This window comes from Vulpes vulpes, chromosome 4 (assembly GCF_048418805.1).
Source record: "Vulpes vulpes isolate BD-2025 chromosome 4, VulVul3, whole genome shotgun sequence".
NCBI lineage: Eukaryota > Metazoa > Chordata > Mammalia > Carnivora > Canidae > Vulpes > Vulpes vulpes.
The window spans coordinates 128,261,637-128,280,809 of NC_132783.1; the positions used below are offsets into that span (position 1 = coordinate 128,261,637).

At 44.4% G+C, this 19,173-nt stretch overlaps 1 protein-coding gene across 28 annotated transcripts in view; it reads left to right on the forward strand.

The window, feature by feature from the left end:
* The window catches only part of DAB2 (DAB adaptor protein 2), a 59,910-nt gene that overhangs the window by 2,655 nt on the left and 38,082 nt on the right, over nt 1-19,173 (forward strand). For 4 of the 28 annotated variants that reach the window (XM_072757027.1, XM_026016677.2, XM_072757028.1 and 1 more), the window contains exon 2: nt 6,239-6,550. In XM_072757027.1, coding sequence (XP_072613128.1) covers nt 6,335-6,550 — 216 coding nt within the window. In that variant the 5' untranslated portion in view covers nt 6,239-6,334. Of the gene's footprint in view, nt 1-6,238; nt 6,551-7,213; nt 7,546-9,953; nt 10,338-12,563; nt 12,586-19,173 lie in introns of those variants that run through there. The other 24 variants (XM_026016678.2, XM_072757031.1, XM_026016679.2 and 21 more) reach the window with 16 other exon arrangements.

Sequence of the window (19,173 nt, forward strand, 5' to 3'; positions counted from 1 at the left end):
GGGAATTCCCTCACTGTCCAAGTGGCCCTACTCTGGATGCCCTTCCATTTGCCAGCATCCTCTGCATATGAAGGAGCATCCACAACAGATACTCTTTTCCAGATGTGGACAGATCAAGACAATACGGTGAACCCTAAGAATTGCCAGTAACCCTTCTAATACTGTTTGGGCCATGACTGCATGAGCCATACATTCTAGATCATTCAGGAGAGCTGAGTTGTATTTGTAGCTCTGCCCCTAGCTCTATAAACAGAAGCAAATCGAAGTTTCTGCAATTACATTTCTCAACCTTTAGAAAAAGTAATACTTGTCCTAACCTGTTTGACAATAATGTTGTGAGGACAAATATCAGATTGGTACAAAAGCCTCAGATAAAATCCTCAGATAAAAATGGATAGGAAGAATGTGGCTATGCACCCATAGCACAATGGAATGTAACCTTGTCCTATGTCATGGAGTCCTTTAATAATCCAACGAAGTCTACAGTGCACTGCCTCAGAAAATGCACATAAGCATGGGCACACACACACACACATATAAGCTTCCAAATAATTGGGGAGTTGAATTACCCTGGAGTCCAGACTCAGATTCTCCTCATTCTCTAATTAAGAAGTGATTTTGAGACTGAGTATTAAATAACTACAGAAAAGAGTATTCCTTCTGGATTCACAGATGGTTCAGAACTGAGGCTGTGTAGCCAGCCTCAGCACAGCATGTGGCCATAGTTGGAGCAGTGTAGAAATATTTTTGGATGGAATTCAGTGTCTGTAGACAGTGAAGCACCTATCAGTAGTAGCAACAGAACTCCAAAGTACAAGAGTCCTCTCTTTCTCATTTTCTGTCTTTTTCCCCCTTTTAATGTCATTTCTGCAGAAATTTACTCAGCTCTCTTTGAAAGGATAAAAGTGATCCATGAAAATGATCCTCACTAATATGCTAGAATATCAAGGTCCAAGACTATTTCAAGTGAGAAGTTAGCCTTAAGAAAGCTCACCATGGCCAGAGGAGCATAGTGATCTATCACATGATTCATTAGATTTTCTATTGGCGGTAGAAATAATTTAGGACAAGAACACTTTTCTTACTTACATGACTAATGTGTTTTTTCCATAATTTTAACATAATTTGTAGCATTCATATAGCCTCAAATTCTTCAAGCTCTTCTTATTGGATATGATTTCTTTTGTTTTCTGTCAAAAACCAAAACAAGAGTGGAAGACAAGGAATACCCATTTTATAGATAAGGAAATTGAGTCTTTGAGAAATTAGACTCAAATCTTGCCTTAAATCTTGCAGGTAGCAAGAGACAGAGCCAGGACTTACCCAAATCTGATCCTAAATCCCACTTTCTTTTGTTATATCATAAAGGTAAGCATGTACATAATATCCGAGTTCAGTTTTCCAATGGCTCTTTTGAAGCCAAGATGTAATATGACTTCAGGGATAGTAGAAGGTCATCCCAGGAGTCGGAAGTCATATAATTCTTCTCTCTTTCTGGGTAACCTTCAACTGGGTGCATGGTGGAGTTGACAATTGCCTCCATCTGATCAAATTTAGGGAAAAAAGGTCAGTTCCTATTCTTACTGAGATCTCTTTAGCAATGAGCGGTGCCTTTCATGCCACAGTAAGACACAGGATTGGAAATGCAAATATCTGGGTATAGGTCAATGCAAATGGCTGATATCAGATCTTTCTCCGAAAACAAGTCTTGACAGGGGAGAGGGTAGGGAAAGAGTCACCGCCAAAGCCAGGACACTGTCAGAGGCTGCCAAGAGCCATGGGAGAGAGAAAAGTCAGTGTCTAAAGGCCAATGGCACCTGACTCCTATCATCCTTGCGGTTCTCTCTCTCCACGGAATTCTCCTCACTCAGAGAAGAATAGAATATGCTCTTGAATGCAGGAGTGTTTCTCAAAGTGTGGTCCCCAGGACTATAGCACCTGAATCACCCAGAAGTGTTGGTTAAGCACTCAGATTCCCAAGCACTTCACATCACACCCCCCAGTGAACCACCCCCACACCTTTCCAGTCCTGGTCTCTGGGGCTGAGGCCAGGAATTTGCCCTTGTAGCAAGCTCCCAGAATGTCTTCTGCGAACATTAATGTTTGAGAAGTATTGTTCTTTTTATTTTTAAGATTTTACTTATTTATTCGTGAGAGACATAGAGAGAGAGGCAGAGACACAGGCAGAGGGAGAAGCAGGGTCCCCTCGGGGACCCCAATGTGGGACTTGATCCCAGATCCCTGGGATCATGCCTTGAGCTAAAGTCAGATGCTCAACCACTGAGCCACCCAGGCATCCCTAGAACTATTGTTCTAAAGGCTTAATTAGACCATGAGAACACTGATGAGTATTCACTTTTGAAAAATCTTGAGGAAAACACCTCAGTGAAAGGTATTTTATGGATTTTTTAATAACCCTTCGCTTTCCTTATCTTAAACTCAATTGGTGTGTTTTTAAAAATTATGCAACCCAGTGCATATACTATTTCAATTAGATGCACAAATGTGATCTCTATATATCTGCATATGGGTTATTTTAATTTCTTTTCCCTTTCCTACAGTTTTTACCTCTTTGCGTCCCCTGTCTATTCTCATCTCCATGAATGGCCCCAGTAATCTATAATGCAATCCAATCTCTAGTCTCCCTTAAATTATGCACACACACTCTCTCTCTCTCTCTCTCACACACACACACACACAAACTTATATGGATAGGTGTTGCTTTTCATATTACCAAAACAGAAACATTTTACATTTTTTTCCTGTATCTTATTTTTCTCCCTCAATAACAATCCTTCCATATTACAAGACTGAACTCTAATTTACTCTTAAATTATTGCATGTGATTTCACACTGCAGATGAATCATAACTTATTCAATCATTCCCCTATTGAGAAACAAAATTTTTCCCCAGGTTCCTATTGAGGCTGATGCAGTGATTGACATCTCTGCTTTATTTCTAGGGATAGATTCTTATTCATAGGATAGAGAACCACGTAAATGTTGGCAACAATACTAACTAGTATTGGTATTTTGTAGGCTTATATGTACCTTTATTTTTAACGACTCTTTTCAAATTGCTTTCTAAATAAGATGTTTTAACCAGTAGTTAATATGAGTATTATTCTTCCCCTTTACAACTTCTCATTATAAAAGTTTATATTGGTAGCGAAATGCAAATTAGTTATATACATTTATCATATTGTATTTCTAAATGTTCTTCATGTTGAATATCCCAACTTTCCAAGTACCATTTGAATTTTACTAATACTACACATCACTGGCAAATAATAAGTATTGAATTCTGAGGTGCTATGCAGGTGTAACCAAGAAAACAAACCAAAGCAACCGACAAAACAAAACAAAAACCGGCTGCCTTCAATTAGACTTCCCTCCAAATATTTTAGATTTTAGATACATCAATAGATAGAGAGATGACAGGAAAAACCTCCAGTATTTGCCAACAACCAAATCTGATAGGGTCAGATTTTCTTCTATAAATATGCAGGATAAGTCAAGGTCAAAGAACATTTTCTGGGAACAATAGCTATTTTCTTCATTTATTTTTATGACACTGAGGAGGAAGAAGAAAAGATGTGACCTTGCTAGATCCACAAACTTTAACCAGCCGTTGTTTGATTAGAACACCTGGAAGCGTCCGGCAAGGTATCCAGGTGCACCGACCGTTCACCTATGACCACATCCAAAGTGCCATTAACCTAACAGTTCATGGGAAATGGCAGGACTCAGAATGGGATGTTTAGGGGAGACAGGAGCAGGAGGATGGAAGGAGGGCTGGAGAAGAGAGAGGGAAAGCATTAGGTCTGTGAGCTAACAGTGGGGAAAACCAGCTTAATTATGGAAGAAAAGACACACACATAGGATAGCTCACCCAGGCAGAGTTGCTGTGGAAGCACATTCCAGGAAAATCTTAAGAGATTACCTTAATAATAAACCATGCATTCTTCAGCAAGCCTTCACGGGATTAACTACCCCTTTCCTTAGGCTGGGAACACAGTTGTCAGGTTTTGGTGTTTTTTTGTTGTTGTTGTTTTTTTACTTCTCCTTTACAGGCAGGTTTTGTGCAAGGGAAAGTCATGCAAGGACCATAGTCGTGCATTGACTTTTCCTCACCTTAATTTGCTAAACGTTACTTTCAGCAGTGATAAGAAAAACCATTTAGGCAGGGTCAGTGTCTGGGTGGGCTTGGGTGTGATTCTCCAGCTGCCAGGATGTTGGTTTTAGACCTCCTGAAAAGTGAATGACTTTGATGCATAGGAAACTCTGTTCCATCAGAAAGAGAAAAGGTTAAATTTATTTTCATATTTCTTTTTTTTTTCTTACTGTGAGCAGGATACTGAGTTAGTGCCAGAAGCAATATCAGTGCTCTTGAGTTATAAAAATACTCTTCAAATCAGAGTTCTCCACTGTCAACCCTTAAGGTTTCTGCGTAAAATGACAGAGTGGTCTATTTTAAGCTGTAGGTGTGAGCCCACTGCTCATAAATGGACGTTTTCATCAAAGTCTTCTCTTGAAACTCCAGCTCACTGCAGGTGAAAGCATTTTCTTCCTCTGGCTCCTGAGATATACCCCTTCCTTTTTTTGGCTAACTTTTTATTATTATTATTATTATTATTATTATTATTATTATTATTATTGGAGTTCAATTTGCCAACATATAGCATAACACCCAGTGCTCATCCCACCAAGTGCCCCCCTCAGTGCCCATCACCCAGTCACCCCCATCCCAGGCCCACCTCCCTTTCCACTACCCCTTGTTCATTTCCCAGAGTTAGGTGTCTCTCATGTTTTGTCACCCTCACTGATATTTTCATTCATTTTCTCTCCTTTCCCCTTTATTCCCTTTCATTAATTTTTATATTCCCCAAAAGAATGAGACCATATAATGTTTGTCCTTCTCCAACTGACTTATTTCACTCAGCATAATACCCTCCAGGTCCCTCCACGTCGAAGCAAATGGTGGGTATTTGTCATTTCTAATGGCTGAATAATATTCCATTGAGAGACATACCCCTTCCATTTGGTAGAGCAAACATACGTTAATATTTCTAGCAACAGTCTTTTGATTTAAAGAAAATAAGTTTGGGGTGGTCACCTCTGAGTTGAGAAGTTATGAGAAGCCCCTTCCCACCCCTCCACCCCCGAATTGCCAATGTGTCTATGTGTCTGAAATCAGCTGTCATTTTTCCAGCAACCCAGCCTTTGGAAGGAAAATCATCCTTCTGAATTCCTGGGTCTTAGAAGTAAAGCCGTATGTCCTGAAATGTACCAGAATTAAAGCTCTCTGCATAAATGTTATAAATACTATCCTAAGATTAAATAAGACAGTTTTAAATACAATTCTAAGATTATCCCCCATACCTCTTAGCATTCACAGGAAGTCTTTTTTTTTTTTTTTTTTTTTTTAATAATAGCAAATTAGCTCAGAGGAACATTGAAAACTGTCAGCACTCCCCCACCCCCCACCCCCACCCCGGCACACTCAGGTGTGAGGAGATGAGACAGGTGGCAGAAATAGTAGAGGCCAGGAGAGGTGACGCTCTCACTGACACAGTGTTGTGCAGCTCTGGCCCCCTGGCTCCCTGGCGGTCCCAACCCTGACCTACTTGAGAGTAGGGACAGCCACTCACACTGAGCTGCCCCAAATTACACAGTGGCTTTGCAGCTGGGCTAGGCTTGGACCACAAAAATACATCCTTGGTGTCCCATGAGCCCCATTTGAACCCTCAGTTTCCAGAGGTAAGATGCAGATCCACTGTGTGTTGCTCACTCAATAAAATCAATAACCCCTTCTTCTGGGTCACAATTTGGCATTTTCACATTCAGTGCACACTGTCTCCAACTTAAAAAAGGTGGTGGTGGTTGGGGGGGGACATAGACATGCTTTTCACAGGTATAATTTCAAAATTCTTAAAAAGTGACAGAGTTTCTGGGAGATACTGTCCAATTGTTCATGATTTTCAACTCTGGAGAAAAGGAACTCCCAGCACCAAGGTCGGCTATGGAGTGCCTTCTGCGGAGCACCGCATGCCAGTATTTTCAAATGTTTTCTTTCTTAGGTCTCATGATTTTTCTTAGAGGTGTCGGGAATACTGCGGAAATCAGCGCAGATAGTCAGGTTACGGGTCTACACACGGATGCACACACCGTAAGGGAAGTGAGTATATTAACTTTGGGTCTGATGCACGGATTTTTTTTTTTTCTTTTTTTTTTTTAGATCGGTTAGAGGTGAAAGCTTTCGTTGACGTGGATCTCGTGAAGCGCTGTCTCTGTCTACCGGGATTTTATTTCGTACGTCGATGCAGTGGGTGTGATGCGCACTCACCCAGCCCCCCACCGAGTCCCGTGCACCCACCTCGGCCGCCGCGCGCGCAGCCGTGGAAACAGCAGATGCGAGCGGGGACCCTCGCCTCCCGCCAGCGGAGCCAGGAGTAAAGGCAGCGCTTTGTCCCGACGGCCGCAGGGTCGGGGCGGCTGCGGGGCCGCAGCCCTGCGAGGGGCGATCCAGCGAGGAACGGGCGAAACCAAGGTCGGGGTGGATCCCGCCCCTTTCCTGCGGGGTTTCCCTTTCCTGTCCTCATTTGCCCCCTCCCCGGCCCGCGTGTCCAGCTCCCGGGGGCGGGGGCTCCCTCCAACCGGGGCCGTCCCCCCGCAGTCGCCACCCCCCAGTGCCCAGCTCCCCCGGGCCAGGGGCTCCCTCCCCCGCGGGCCGCCCCCCCGCGGTCGCCTCCCCCCCGTGCCCAGCTCCCCCCCGCCCCCCCCGCCCCCCGCGATCGCCCCCCCGTGCCCAGCTCCTCCGCGGGCCGCCCCCCCCCGCGTGCCCAGCTCCCGGGGCGGGGGCTCCCCCCCGACACGATCGCCCCGGCGTGCCCAGCTCCCCGGGGCGGGGGCCATCCCCCCCCCGATCTCCCCCCCGCCCCCCGCGATCTCCCTCCCGCCCCCCCCGTGCCCAGCTCCCCCCGCCCCCCCCGCCCCCGCCCCGTGCCCAGCTCCCCGCGGGCCGCCCCCCTCCCCCTCCGCCCCCCGCCCCCCCCGCGGTCGCCGCCCCCGTGCCCAGCTCCCCCCCGCCCCCCCGCCCCCCGTGGTCGCCCCCCCGTGCCCAGCTCCCCCCCGCCCCCCCCCGTGCCCAGCTCCCCCCGGCCAGGGGCTCCCTCCCCCGCGGGCTGCCCCCCGCCCCCCGCCCCCCGCGGTCGCCCCCCGCTGGCGGGGCTCTGGAGCCGGGGGAGCCGGGCGCTCGGCTGTGCCGCGCGTGGCGGCGGCCCGAGTTAATAAACAGTTAAGTTTGGAAGACTCAGCAGACACGTTGAGGGGGAGTTACCGAGCCCGGGCAGCAAAAACATCCCGGCGCATTCCTGGGGAGCCCTCGGCTGCCAGCATCTGATTAGAACCATATCTGCCGGGAGTGGCCGCGCGGCTCCGAGCTCCCGGGCCGGCGGCTATTTAAGCGCGGCCGCGGGTGGGCTGGCGGCAGCCTGCAGGCGCGGCTCCGAGGTCATGCGCGCTCCGCCGAGGCGCTAGGCGGCCGTGAGTAGCCCCGAGCCCCGAGCCCCGACCTCCCTCCCCGGGCTCCGCGGGTCGCGGTCTCCTTCCCTCCCGCGCGCCCCACCCGGCGTGCGCGGCCGGGACTTGGCGGGGGACCCGCGAGAGGCGACCGTGCGCGGGGAGCAGCGTCTCGGGGCCTGACGCCCGGGAACGCTTCCAGGGGACGCGTCTACCTTGGGGGCTCGGGCTGCAGACCCAGCCCCGGCTGTGACATCTCGCCGGCGCCTCCCTTGTGTGTGTGTGTGTGTGTGTGTGTGTGTCTGTGCGCTCGGGGGCTGGCGGGGCTGCCCACCGCCCAGGGACCCCTCCGAGGCTGCTCATTCCTGCCCCGCGACACGGGCCGGGGACCGGGGTGGTGCCCCCCTGAGAACCGTTTTCCCGGTGACTGACAACGTGCGGCATGAAAATGTGAACTTTGTCTCACACCCGCATTCTTAGGGAAGTATCTGCCCAAGAGACTGAACAAACTTGTTTTAAATCCCTGGAGCGTTTAAAAGGTGTCGGCCTGCTTGCTCGCTGTAAACTGGCTGGGAAGATTAAGGGGGGGGGGGGGGGGGGATGAATGGGTTAAACCCTGGAGCCGCAGTCAGCCTAGCGGGTTTCCCAGCATAGAGCCGACTCTGTTACTCCCGCCTGCTCCCCTTCCTCTGGCCTGACTCCCTCCCTAGCCTGGAATTCGGTCCCCGCCGTCACTTGCAGCAGGGAGCTGTTGGAGTCCAAAGGGAAATTTGACTGGATTAAAAGCACTTAAAGAATCTGGATGTTATCTCCACCCCTTCCCCCCCCCCACCCCCCCACCTTTTCCTCTTTCTCTTTAGTCTGTGTTTGGAAGGAAGAGAGGCACTCTTGTAAAATGAGAAGAGCAGAAATAAGCTTCCAGACACATGGAAAGACTTAAAAATTATGGAGGGGAGAGAGACTTCATGAATAGTAAATGTTGTTATTACACTATAAAGGGACTTAATGAAAAAATGTCTGGCCCTAATCGGGCAAAGCGGGGCAGTGGGGGAGAAGAAGGTAAGCCGGGGCTAACTCGCACAGAAGTAATGGTTGGAGGAAGGAGGCGGCCACAAAAATGCCTTCGAGATGTCTGATAAGGAAGCCCTAGGAATGGCTTTGATAGGACAAATATAATTGATCTTCTTTACAGGCGTAAGGTTAGCTCCCTGCCCAGGTGTGTCAGCTACTCATCTCCGGCAAGGCAAGGCTGCCGGGGAGGGAGGAACTGGCTGGGAATGGGGGAGCGCAGGGGCTCCCCGGTGGCTTGTCTCGGTGCTCTGTGACATCTCCTTGCTTGCCTCTTCCCCTGCTGCCACCAGTCAGACCACCATCCTGCTGCTTTTCTCTGGGCCCCAGGCCCGGGCCATCCCAGGTTCTGTCTCTCCCTCCTTGAAGGGAAACAGGCCTCAGTGACACTGTAGCAAAGTTTATTGCCTTGAGAATTCAGAAGTATTGGGGACCAGGCCCTCCTTAATCTTTGGGGAAGGAGCTTTTTGGTGAAGCGCTGGGCATGGGGCAATAAACAGTGCCACACCTGCCACAACAGCAACGTGGAGTGCGCCAGGTGGACCGTCTCCTAGAGAAAGCGCAAAGGAGATCTAGTAGCCTTTCCCAGGGTGTGTTTCTGGGACTGGTTACTTCTTCCAGATTCCTGATGGGTCTCCCCCTGAGGCAGACTGGATTCTTTTTCCTGTTGGTGAATCACTTGACTCGCCCTTTCCCTCCTCACTCCCAGCTCTGTCCTTTCTTATCCAAACAACTATCCTACCAGCCAGTTCTCCTTCAAGCTATAGGCCATTTGACTGATGGCCAGAACACGCTGATGGCCGTGAAATGTCCTCCAGCTTTGAACTGTGACATATATATTGTTGGCCTTCTGATCCTGGACACAACGGGATCTTCACCTGAGGCTGTAGGAGAGGGGAGGGAGCCCTCCATGGCACTTGTTAAAAGCCTTGTCTAATCAGTCGAGGAAGACTCTGCATTTCCACTGAAGACTTTTTACAGTTTTAGACTCATGGAAAAGTCCAGATTCCTGTGCATTAGGTTTATTTCTTGTCTTACCCCAAAGGTTGAATGGATTGTAGTCACCTTGTTTAGGTTGAGGGAATTGCTTTTAAGACACTTGTTGGCATGAAGGTGGTACAGGGACCTCTAGAAACTTCTGACCAGGTGGTTGGGGGTGATAGCTGTTGGCCTGCTTGGCCATGCCTCAGTTATCTGAAGATTAAGGAGAGCAGGAAGGTATATGCCTTGCTGGGTGGCGCCTGGCCTGCAGGAGGCTTTGTGGACCTTGGCGGCACAGCAACTATACGCGGCTTCATTTCTAATTCTACCCTAAGCCTAAGCTTGCCACCGCTGATATTTTGTTTGTCTGAATGGTTTTGAAGGCATCGTGTGTTTCTCTCCCTTCATCTCTCCTGCCTTGAGGATTTAATTGATCGTTTTCTCAAAGACAAGTGGAGATGCTGAAATGCTCAGGAAGGCTGCTGAAGACTGAGCTCTCCTGTGTTCGGTTGCCCTCGCGGTCATCAGAACATGCCTCCCTGCGTGGAAAGGCTTGAAAGCAGACTGGCTGGGGAATGTCGGTTAACAGACTGAATGTGTCGGGTTTCCTGTCCCCCAAAAGGAATCAGAACGAGAACTACACTGGCAATAAGAAACACCTGAGTAACAGGATGTGGTCTTCCAAAATTCTCCCTGGTGCTGCGTGTACCTGTAAAGTTGAAGCCGTGCCACCGAGGCGCACAGACGCAGGCCAAAGTCACCTCTAGGTGAGCTGCTAGCTGCAACAGCAGTTAGGTGTGCTGCGTGGAAACCTCGCTCACGGCAACGTAGCCTGGCTGGACTGAATGAATCACGAGGAGAGCAGGCCACCGGGTCTCCTCTTCTTCAAAAAAACATACTAAAAATTTCTGATGAGGGGAACACGTGATGCCGAGGATGGACACAGAGGGCTAGCGCTCATGCCAGCTTCTGCCCCCCACCCAGAACAGTCAGGTAGTGGGTTGAGAGCAGGGGTTCTGGAGTCCTGCTGTCTTGATTCCCATCCCAGCTACACCACTGCTGCTTACGTGACCTTGAGCAAATTGTGTGGCCTCTCTGGACTTAAGCTCCCTGGCCTGGAGAGAATAAGAGTACCTAGCCCACGTTTGGTAGGGAGATTGTCAATCTAACATGCTTTGAACACCTTATTCCAACCTAGAAATGTGTGTTTTGTTTTCTGGTTGCCCCTCAAACAACTGGATTACGTGTCTTTGTGAAAACCGAAGGCCGACTGGAGAATTTCATCAAAATCAGGCACTGCTCGTCTACCTGAAAAGCGTCATTCAAGCACCTAATATTAACAAAGCCAGTGTGTTTGCTGTGCTCACACTGGAACAGACAGGGAGTTGCTCTCTGTTCTCCGCCTGGAAGCCTGTAGTTTGCTTTGGTCAAGCTGACCTCCTTCGGGCTCATTCAGGTCTCCACCCCCTCGCAGCCTCCCTACAGAGGGGGAGCCGTTCTTCCCCAAGTCAGCATTATAGCAGAAGGAAGTGGGAAAGCAGGGACCACCCATACTAAACGGAGTGACTGGGCTAGAAATAAAGTTTTCCAAGTGCGTGCGGCCCCATCCTATCCTTGCCCACATAGCTGGGCAGGTTGCCATGGTTACTCCCCTTCCCGCATCCTTCTCCTACCCTGGAAGGAAGCCTGCCACTCTAGGGTGAGCAAAATCTGAACAAATTGCTTCCTGATCCAAAAATGGAAGTGACTTTTTTATTGAGGTAGGATCTCCTGTCTACCTACCTCATCCTTTTCCTCCCCTCAACTTATTTTAATCTCAACACTTAATTATCTAACTCTTTCTAATTTCTTACATCATCAAGGTAGCAAAACATTAAGGTTTATGGAATTTCAGGAACTAGGAGCTATTGCCTCAATATTAAAGAAGCCTGGCAGTGTTTCTCTGCTACCGTCACATATACAAGCTAGCTAGAGGCAAGTGACCTTCAATGCCTTAAACTAGTAAGAACTCGGAGTGAACGGAGCAGGCCAAGTGTGAGTGTTCAGCTATAAGGAAGTTACCAGAAGGCGGAATCCAGGAGGGCTGTCACTGAAATTTTTAGGTAACCACAGAGTAAGGGAAGCAGTGGGATAGGAAGTAACAATTGTGGAAAAGTGAGATTTAAAACCCAGTTTAACCTGGAAGAAATTGGGGGGAGGGATATGTGGTTTCACATTTTCTCTGGGTAGGAAGCTACCCTATCTCTCCCTGATGCACAGTGTTTCTCTGAAACAGACTGAGGTCTTTATGGGACAGATCAAACACATAAACTCTCATTTTTACAATCAAATTCATTCAGTCTTTCAAGACTGGATACTTAGTTACCTTCACGTGTATTTCACAACTAGAGAGAATTCATCTAGAATAGCGCTTCTCACAGTGTGGTCCCCAGACTAGCAACACCAGCATCATTTGGGAACTTGTTAGAAATGCAAATTCTTGGTCCCCATCCCAGATCCACTGAGCCGAGCTCCAGCAGTGGGGCTCATCCAGCTGTATTTCAACAAGCCCTCCACATGATCTAAGAGTAACTTTCACAATTCATTTGTTTTATAATTCAGTCGTTCAGGGGAAGCATAACAAAGTATTTGGATTCCTAAGTCATGGAAATAATAAAGCAAAGCATTTAAACATAGCTCAGTTTAACTGGATCTTAGGATGCAAAAGATGAAAAAACACAGACCTTGACATTTTTCCTACTATCTCAAGCGTTGCTTTCGTGATCTGAGGAAAACCGATATACTCCTTAGTTTTATATTATCACCTCACTTCCAAATCCTTTCTCCTCCTTTGGGTTTTTTAAGAGCACGATTAATCTCCATTTATTAGGAGACTGTCCCAGTTACTTCTTTTAAAAAAGATTCTAGTAAACTAGATCATTACCCGGGAACCAGATGGCTTTCTCTAACCTATAAAACTTTTTATTTTGTTTTTTATGCAATGCCCAGAGTGCGGATGAAGGATTCTCCATATTGGTAAATGAATCTACTACACTTAGTTTTTACATAGCTTTATGGTTTAGAAAATATCATCCCATTTATCCTTCACTTTAAAGAACTTAAGATAGAAAAAATATCTCTGTTTCTTGGCTCAAATATGATAATTACATATCTGCTTGCTCCAGGTCATATCACTAAATGAAAGAGCTAGGATTCAAGCATGTATCTTTATGACTTGAATCTTGGTGTTCATCTGAATATTTACTAAGTACCTACTATGTGGATTATGTTGCTAGCCTGGCCGTGGAAGAGCGCCTAGTGAGTGGAAAACTGGAAGAAAGTCTACATCACATGAAACAAAGAACATAGACTCTGGACTTGCATTGCCATTTCCTAGGCATGCTACTCAATATTCCTCATCCGTAACTGCCTCACTCACCTTGCAAAACAGTCCTAAGAATGATGGATGCTAATCAGAGACTGATGATTAGCAGAGATCACACCTTAGAGTGAGAAATATAAGGGTGTGATCCAGAATTAGAGAACTGGAACTCTGGTTTCAAGGAGATGACATAGGTTAGTGGTTAAGACCTTGGACTCTGCACTGCAAATTGACTGTGTCCACAACTCACATTGCCATTTAAGACAAGAGATATCATGTCTGAGCTTCATGTTCTCCATCAGGAAAATGAGTTGCCTCAAAGTTAGAGTTAATGGTGAAGCCATAAAAAAAAATATATATATGCTTTCTCGGAACTGCTGCTTCAGAAATGCACCTGCTCTAGAACTACAATTCTCAATGCACCAATTAAGCTGATATTTGGAAAACGCTCCTGTTTTAATTGTGAGCTTTAGGCAAGCTAAAATCTAAAGATGAATACATTTCAGCTGAAAATTAGAAGACTTTCTTTCTTGCACACCTTGAAACTATTAAATGTGAGGGTCAAGCAGAGAATGTGGCAATGCTTCCTAAGCCAACACAGGCCCACAGATATTAACTCTTAAGGTACCACTTAAATCTTCTTTGGGCAGGACAATACAGTTCTCTTAAGATCTAGAGTTAATCCATACTCAAAGAATTGGAGAGTGATGAATAGCGTCACTAAATGTGTCCATATTGGATATAGCTGTCCTCCTTGTTCTAGACATTTCCTACAACTGACCTCATTTATTTTCCATATTTTAAGTGTCCTATTACAGGCCCAAACCTGATTTAATCTTCTGTGATATGTAATGCAGATCCTAAGGTGCTTTCTGTTATCATTTAGTTATCATATGCTCGAACACCTGTCAAAGGGCTGGCCTGGTTATATGAAGAATGCTGAGCAGTCTGGATTTGGGGCACAATGTTAATCCAGGTGGGAAACATATAACTGACCTCTAGATCAGAGGATCAGAAGTGGAAATGGCATGTTTCTGAGTAGTTGCTCAAATATCTGTCCTCTAAAAGAAAGTCTCTGATGTGCTTTAATTTTATTAACACTGGAGGGTGAGGGTGGTATTTTTTGTTTTTGTGTTTGGGCTTTTTTTTTTTTAACCTTTGCTTCTAAGGTTAAACATCTTAAATGCATCCCATTTTTGAAGTAGAGCTGGTTGATAATAAGGAGACTGAATATCAATTTCTGCTTGGACCAATGTTCAGCTATAACTGAAGCTTTTCAGAAGTGTATATGTTGACAATTGACAAACAAATTGAAAATTTAAATTTATCCAATGTTGAAGCTGTCTTCTGAAGGGTATCTTGTTGCATGGATGTTTGTATAACTGCCTGTTAACTTGTTCTTTGGAAATTTCTGATTTATTCAGCTTGTCTAAAGTTCTCAATGACTAAAAGTTGGCTGTAATTGAAAGTTGGATGATAATATTGTCCTGACACCTGCTAGCAGACACATAAATGTCAACAATCGCTGCCTACAAGACATTTAGACCAGATGACATCTCTTCAACTAATGTATGGTTTTATTACATTTAAATGGTATAGAGAGGGTCCAGAGAAAGAAAAGGACACCAGTGTGATAATGGACGTGGCTTTTAAAAGAATGGTAGGAGTCAGATAGAAGAAAAACGCATCCTAGGCAGAAGTACATATGCAAATTTTGCAGACATGTGTCCAAAGATACAGACTGGCCAGTTTGACCAAGAGAAAGTACAGATGGCAGAGAGGGAAGACATGAGTTTGGAAAGGAGAGATGGATTGCACTGAGACTCGTATATAAGGACAAAGAACTTCAATCTGTATTTATTATGTAGTAGATCTCTTTGTTAAATCAGGAAAACAAAATGCTGATTCAGATAAATTAACCTAGCTATATTGGCAGAATGAATTTGAGCAGAGATCATTTAACAATTGAAGAAAAACCTACATTTCATGACAAATCAGCAACGTAGAGAAAAGATTTGCCTAAGCGAATATTATGGAACACGTGGAAACTATGTTATCACTAATGTTTTAAGTGCACTATTTACCAAACTACGTGGGACATTGAAAAGTAGTACCTGACCTCAGAATTTCATTGAGTTGGGGAAGGAGGTCCACGTGAATCAGAGGGCAACAATAGGTCATGGCAAGTGTAGAAAAACCGTAGGCTAGTGAGAAGTCGGTGAAGACTCTGCTAAGGCAACACATCTTGAGTGGACTTTGAATGACAGGCAGGAATTCACATAGGTGAAGCCAGAAAATATTACAGGCTAGGGATGCAATACAAGAAGGTATGGGGTGTGTGTGTGTGTGTGTGTGTGTGTGTGTGTGTGTGTGTGTATGTATAGGGCAAATGGAAAAGATTAGCCTCTCCAGGGAACAGGTCTCTGTCTCCATCTTTCCCTCTTGCTCTCTCTAAAAATACATATATACATATACATACATAGAGAGAGAGATACCAGATAATATAAAATCAGGAAGGCCATGAGCTCTGATAGGGCATTACCACAAGAATTCAACCATAAAAGTAGATCAGTTACAACTCGTTTCTTACAACTTAGATTCTCATTGGATTCTTTTGAGAAAGTGAAGGAAAAATTCATCCCACAAAGAGTTTCTTTACTTCAAGTATTCTAAATATCTTAAAAAGTACCTATGTTAGGCCTACAGAAAATACCAAAATAATGCTGTAAGATGAGCTGGCTAATTGTGAGGGATAAGATACATGATACAAGGAAGTATTGCTTTTTTGGAAACGGGAAGTTGGGGTAGTGGTGAGGCAAGATTAGGGAGAAATACTAAAAATTTTAAAAAATTTTTGGTGGGGAGGGAGGAGGAGAATGGACATAAAGGGCAGTTCCAGAAAATAGAGGGTCACAGGATGGCCAAATTCAGTAGACATGTGAACAGTCTATGATAAAATCTTCGTTTTATGCTAAACTACAGAGAGTAAGTACTGTTACTGATCTTTTAGGCATATTCACATACCAAATACATTATGTTGTTCTGTTTCCAGGTAGTGTATAGAGATACGAATGTTCAACTTTCTATGTAAGAACTCTTTAATAGAAACAATGGAGGCAACCGTGTTTGGTTTTAGGATCTGGACTCTTAAACTTCATGTAGCCAACACCTGTTTAAGGGCTTACTATTTGCAGTGATAATGAAGTCCAATATTTTAAAGACTGACATCAACCAGGTGCTATTGGACACTTCTTTTTTAATGCTCTTGTCAATAGGCCATGTTACTTAAATACCAAAGCCACTTTTGGGACAGGCCCTGGTTAAATTTTCATAATATTGCTTCATTAAAATCTATAATTCAGTAGTTTTGCCTGATTTGAAAGCGGCACTGTTATACCCAGAAAATCTGATAATTAAGAGTGCCACAGAACGTGCTTGGTTCTAGAATACCGAGGTTCATGTCGTCTCTGAATTGCTTGCCCTTACGAAGTGACAAAACTGAATGCCAAGTGAGCATAGAGTTTCTTTCTGGTATTTATGAAAATAACGTTGATTCAGAAATTTGGCTAACTTTTTCAGGAATCATCACTGACATTCTTTAATAACCGAGTGTATCACAAGATTCTTTCCTCCCACTGGCTCTGTCACACAGATGCTCTTCCAGATTGTAATATGGTTATAGAAAACTCCCAAACATTGAATGTAAATATCCTCCGTCTAATTAGCAATTTAAGTAAATGTCATAATTTTAAAACTATCTGTTGAAGAGGGTAATTAAGCCCTTAAGACAAAATTTGCATCTTTCCATGATTGATAAAAATAAGAAAGCAATTTATATAGGGTTCCTTGAAGTAGTCTAATTTTGCTCTTATTAAACATTACTAATGGCAATGAGGCTTTCTATCCTAATCAGAAACACTTCCTCTAAAAAACTTAGCACCGATTGTAGTACTTGCATGTTCTCTCTCCCTTGCCTATATCATTTTTGTTGTTGTTGTTGTTGTTGTTGTTGTTGTTTTGGTTTGGTTTCTTAAGACTTTTTTTTAAGCTTTATTTATTTATAGAGACAGAGAGAGAGAGAAGGAGAGGAAGAGACACAGGCAGAGGGAGAAGCAGGCTCATGCAGGGAGACTGATGTAGGACTCGATCCTGGGTCTCCAGGATCACACCCCGGGCTGCAGGCAGCACCAAACCGCTGTGCCACCAGGGCTGCCCTAGTATTTTATTTATTTATTCATGAGGGACACACACACACACACACAGAGGCAGAGACATAAGCAAAGGGAAAAGCATACTCCCTCCGGGGAGCCTGATGCGGGACTCAATCCCAAGACTCTGGGATCATGACCTGTGCCAAAGGCAGACACTAAACCACTGAGCCACCCAGGTGTCCCAGGCGTCCGTCCCTTGCCTATATTGTAAGCCCCTTGAGAACAGAGGGCATGTGTCTTTAATCACTGTAGATGTAGCATAGCAAGCATTTGGCACACAGTAGGTGTTCTATAACCAATAACCAGATGGCCAAGTGAATGAGTGACAAGTTGCTGTCATTTGCAACATTGATTGTGATTTATTATGGAGTGAGCAGAATGGGAAACTTCAGTTCACCTTATCATCTATTGGTACAAGTAAAACAATTCCAAGTCCTTTTTTTTCTTTTTTTAACTTTAAGGTTATTTATAATGAGTAATGTCTGTATGTTCCTCTAGTTTATGTCTGCTCAGGGCCTGAGAAAGGCGGACAAGCTGTTACTGAAATTCTCCAAATGGTGTGATCTTTTCAAGTCCTTGGGTTAACTTCTACCAATGGAGTATTCATCATAGCTCTTATAGGATCTGAACCGATGGGTATAATCACCTGGCGAATAATTATCATAGTGGTGAATAGTTTTCAACCTAATACTTCACCAGAGGACAACTTCTTATTCTCCTTCAGTTTCTTTCTTTTTTAAAGTGGCCACTAAACTGTTTCCAAAAAAAAAAAAAAAAAAATTAAAAATTAAATAAAAATGGAGAAAGTAGATGAAACCTTTGGTTCAAGCACTGGATAATTAATAATTATCCCTTTGACTTAACAGAATTTCTGCCAAAATCAAAAGAAACCTGTTTTTTTAAATAGCATACTGCAGCTATAATGTGGGTAAAGATGTGATATCCATTAGGCTCTTCAAAATGCCTAAATTGGGTTGCCAATTCATTATTGTTGCAAAGACCTCACTGGGTCCAAGGAAAACAGCCTAAAAATCAACAATAGACCATACACTGCCCAACTTTTAAAATCCCAGCGTAAGAGAACTTTTGAAAATTCTACTGTCCATTTGACTCAAGCCTTACTGTTCATTTTTTTTAATACATCAGGAATTTTTCTCAATAATTTTGGATAGGTAAGTATCAATGAATGATGTCTAAGCCAATAGTTCAAAGCTTATGGTGGGCAGCATTCTCTATGGTCCGGACATGTGTGTATTCACATCGTAGTTTTAGCTTTTGAGTTTAATTTTATGTACTGAATTCTAAAGTGCCCTCGTGATTCTATCCCTAGCCTAAGGTAGTCTGTAGATTTACCTACATTTTAGATATTGCTACCTGACAAATTAGCTTGTCTCCAAGGAATTTAATTTTTAAAATGCGGAAAGGCACATGTCACCCTTAAATCACTATTCTAAATGCATAAGAAGCAGAGACCTGTCTCTTACCCTGCTCACTCTCTTCTTAACCAGCATTTCCTTGGTACTGATCTTTCTAGTCTTTCAAGTTCTATGGAGAACATGTATAAAATGGGGAAATGCTATATATTCTCCAAATGAGGCGCTGTAACGACATGACTATCTTAGTAGCTGGCTTTTATAAAGGATGTTCCTTTAGGTGCTCACATTTCAAACTACCAATTCACTTATATCAACTTTTAGAAAACTGACATTATGGGACTTCTATTTTTAGGATAAAATGGATCTTCTTAGAATGAAGGTTATAAGACATAATGGCCTTTGATTTTTTTTTAAGCCACCTTTAGGACATTTGGTTTATTTGAAGTTTGAGGGTCACAGTGCATCATAGCTTGGCACAATGGGCTAACCTTGGATCTGACATTTGAGATTGTTAGACCTTAACCTTTCAATCAAAAGGCTTTGTTTCCAAAAGATTGGCCAAGTATTTAAATGAAAAAGCCGGAGTTGAATCACTCAAAGTGGCAAGTTCATGCGACTATCCTACTACAAAGCTATGTGACTCTTTGATGCCATG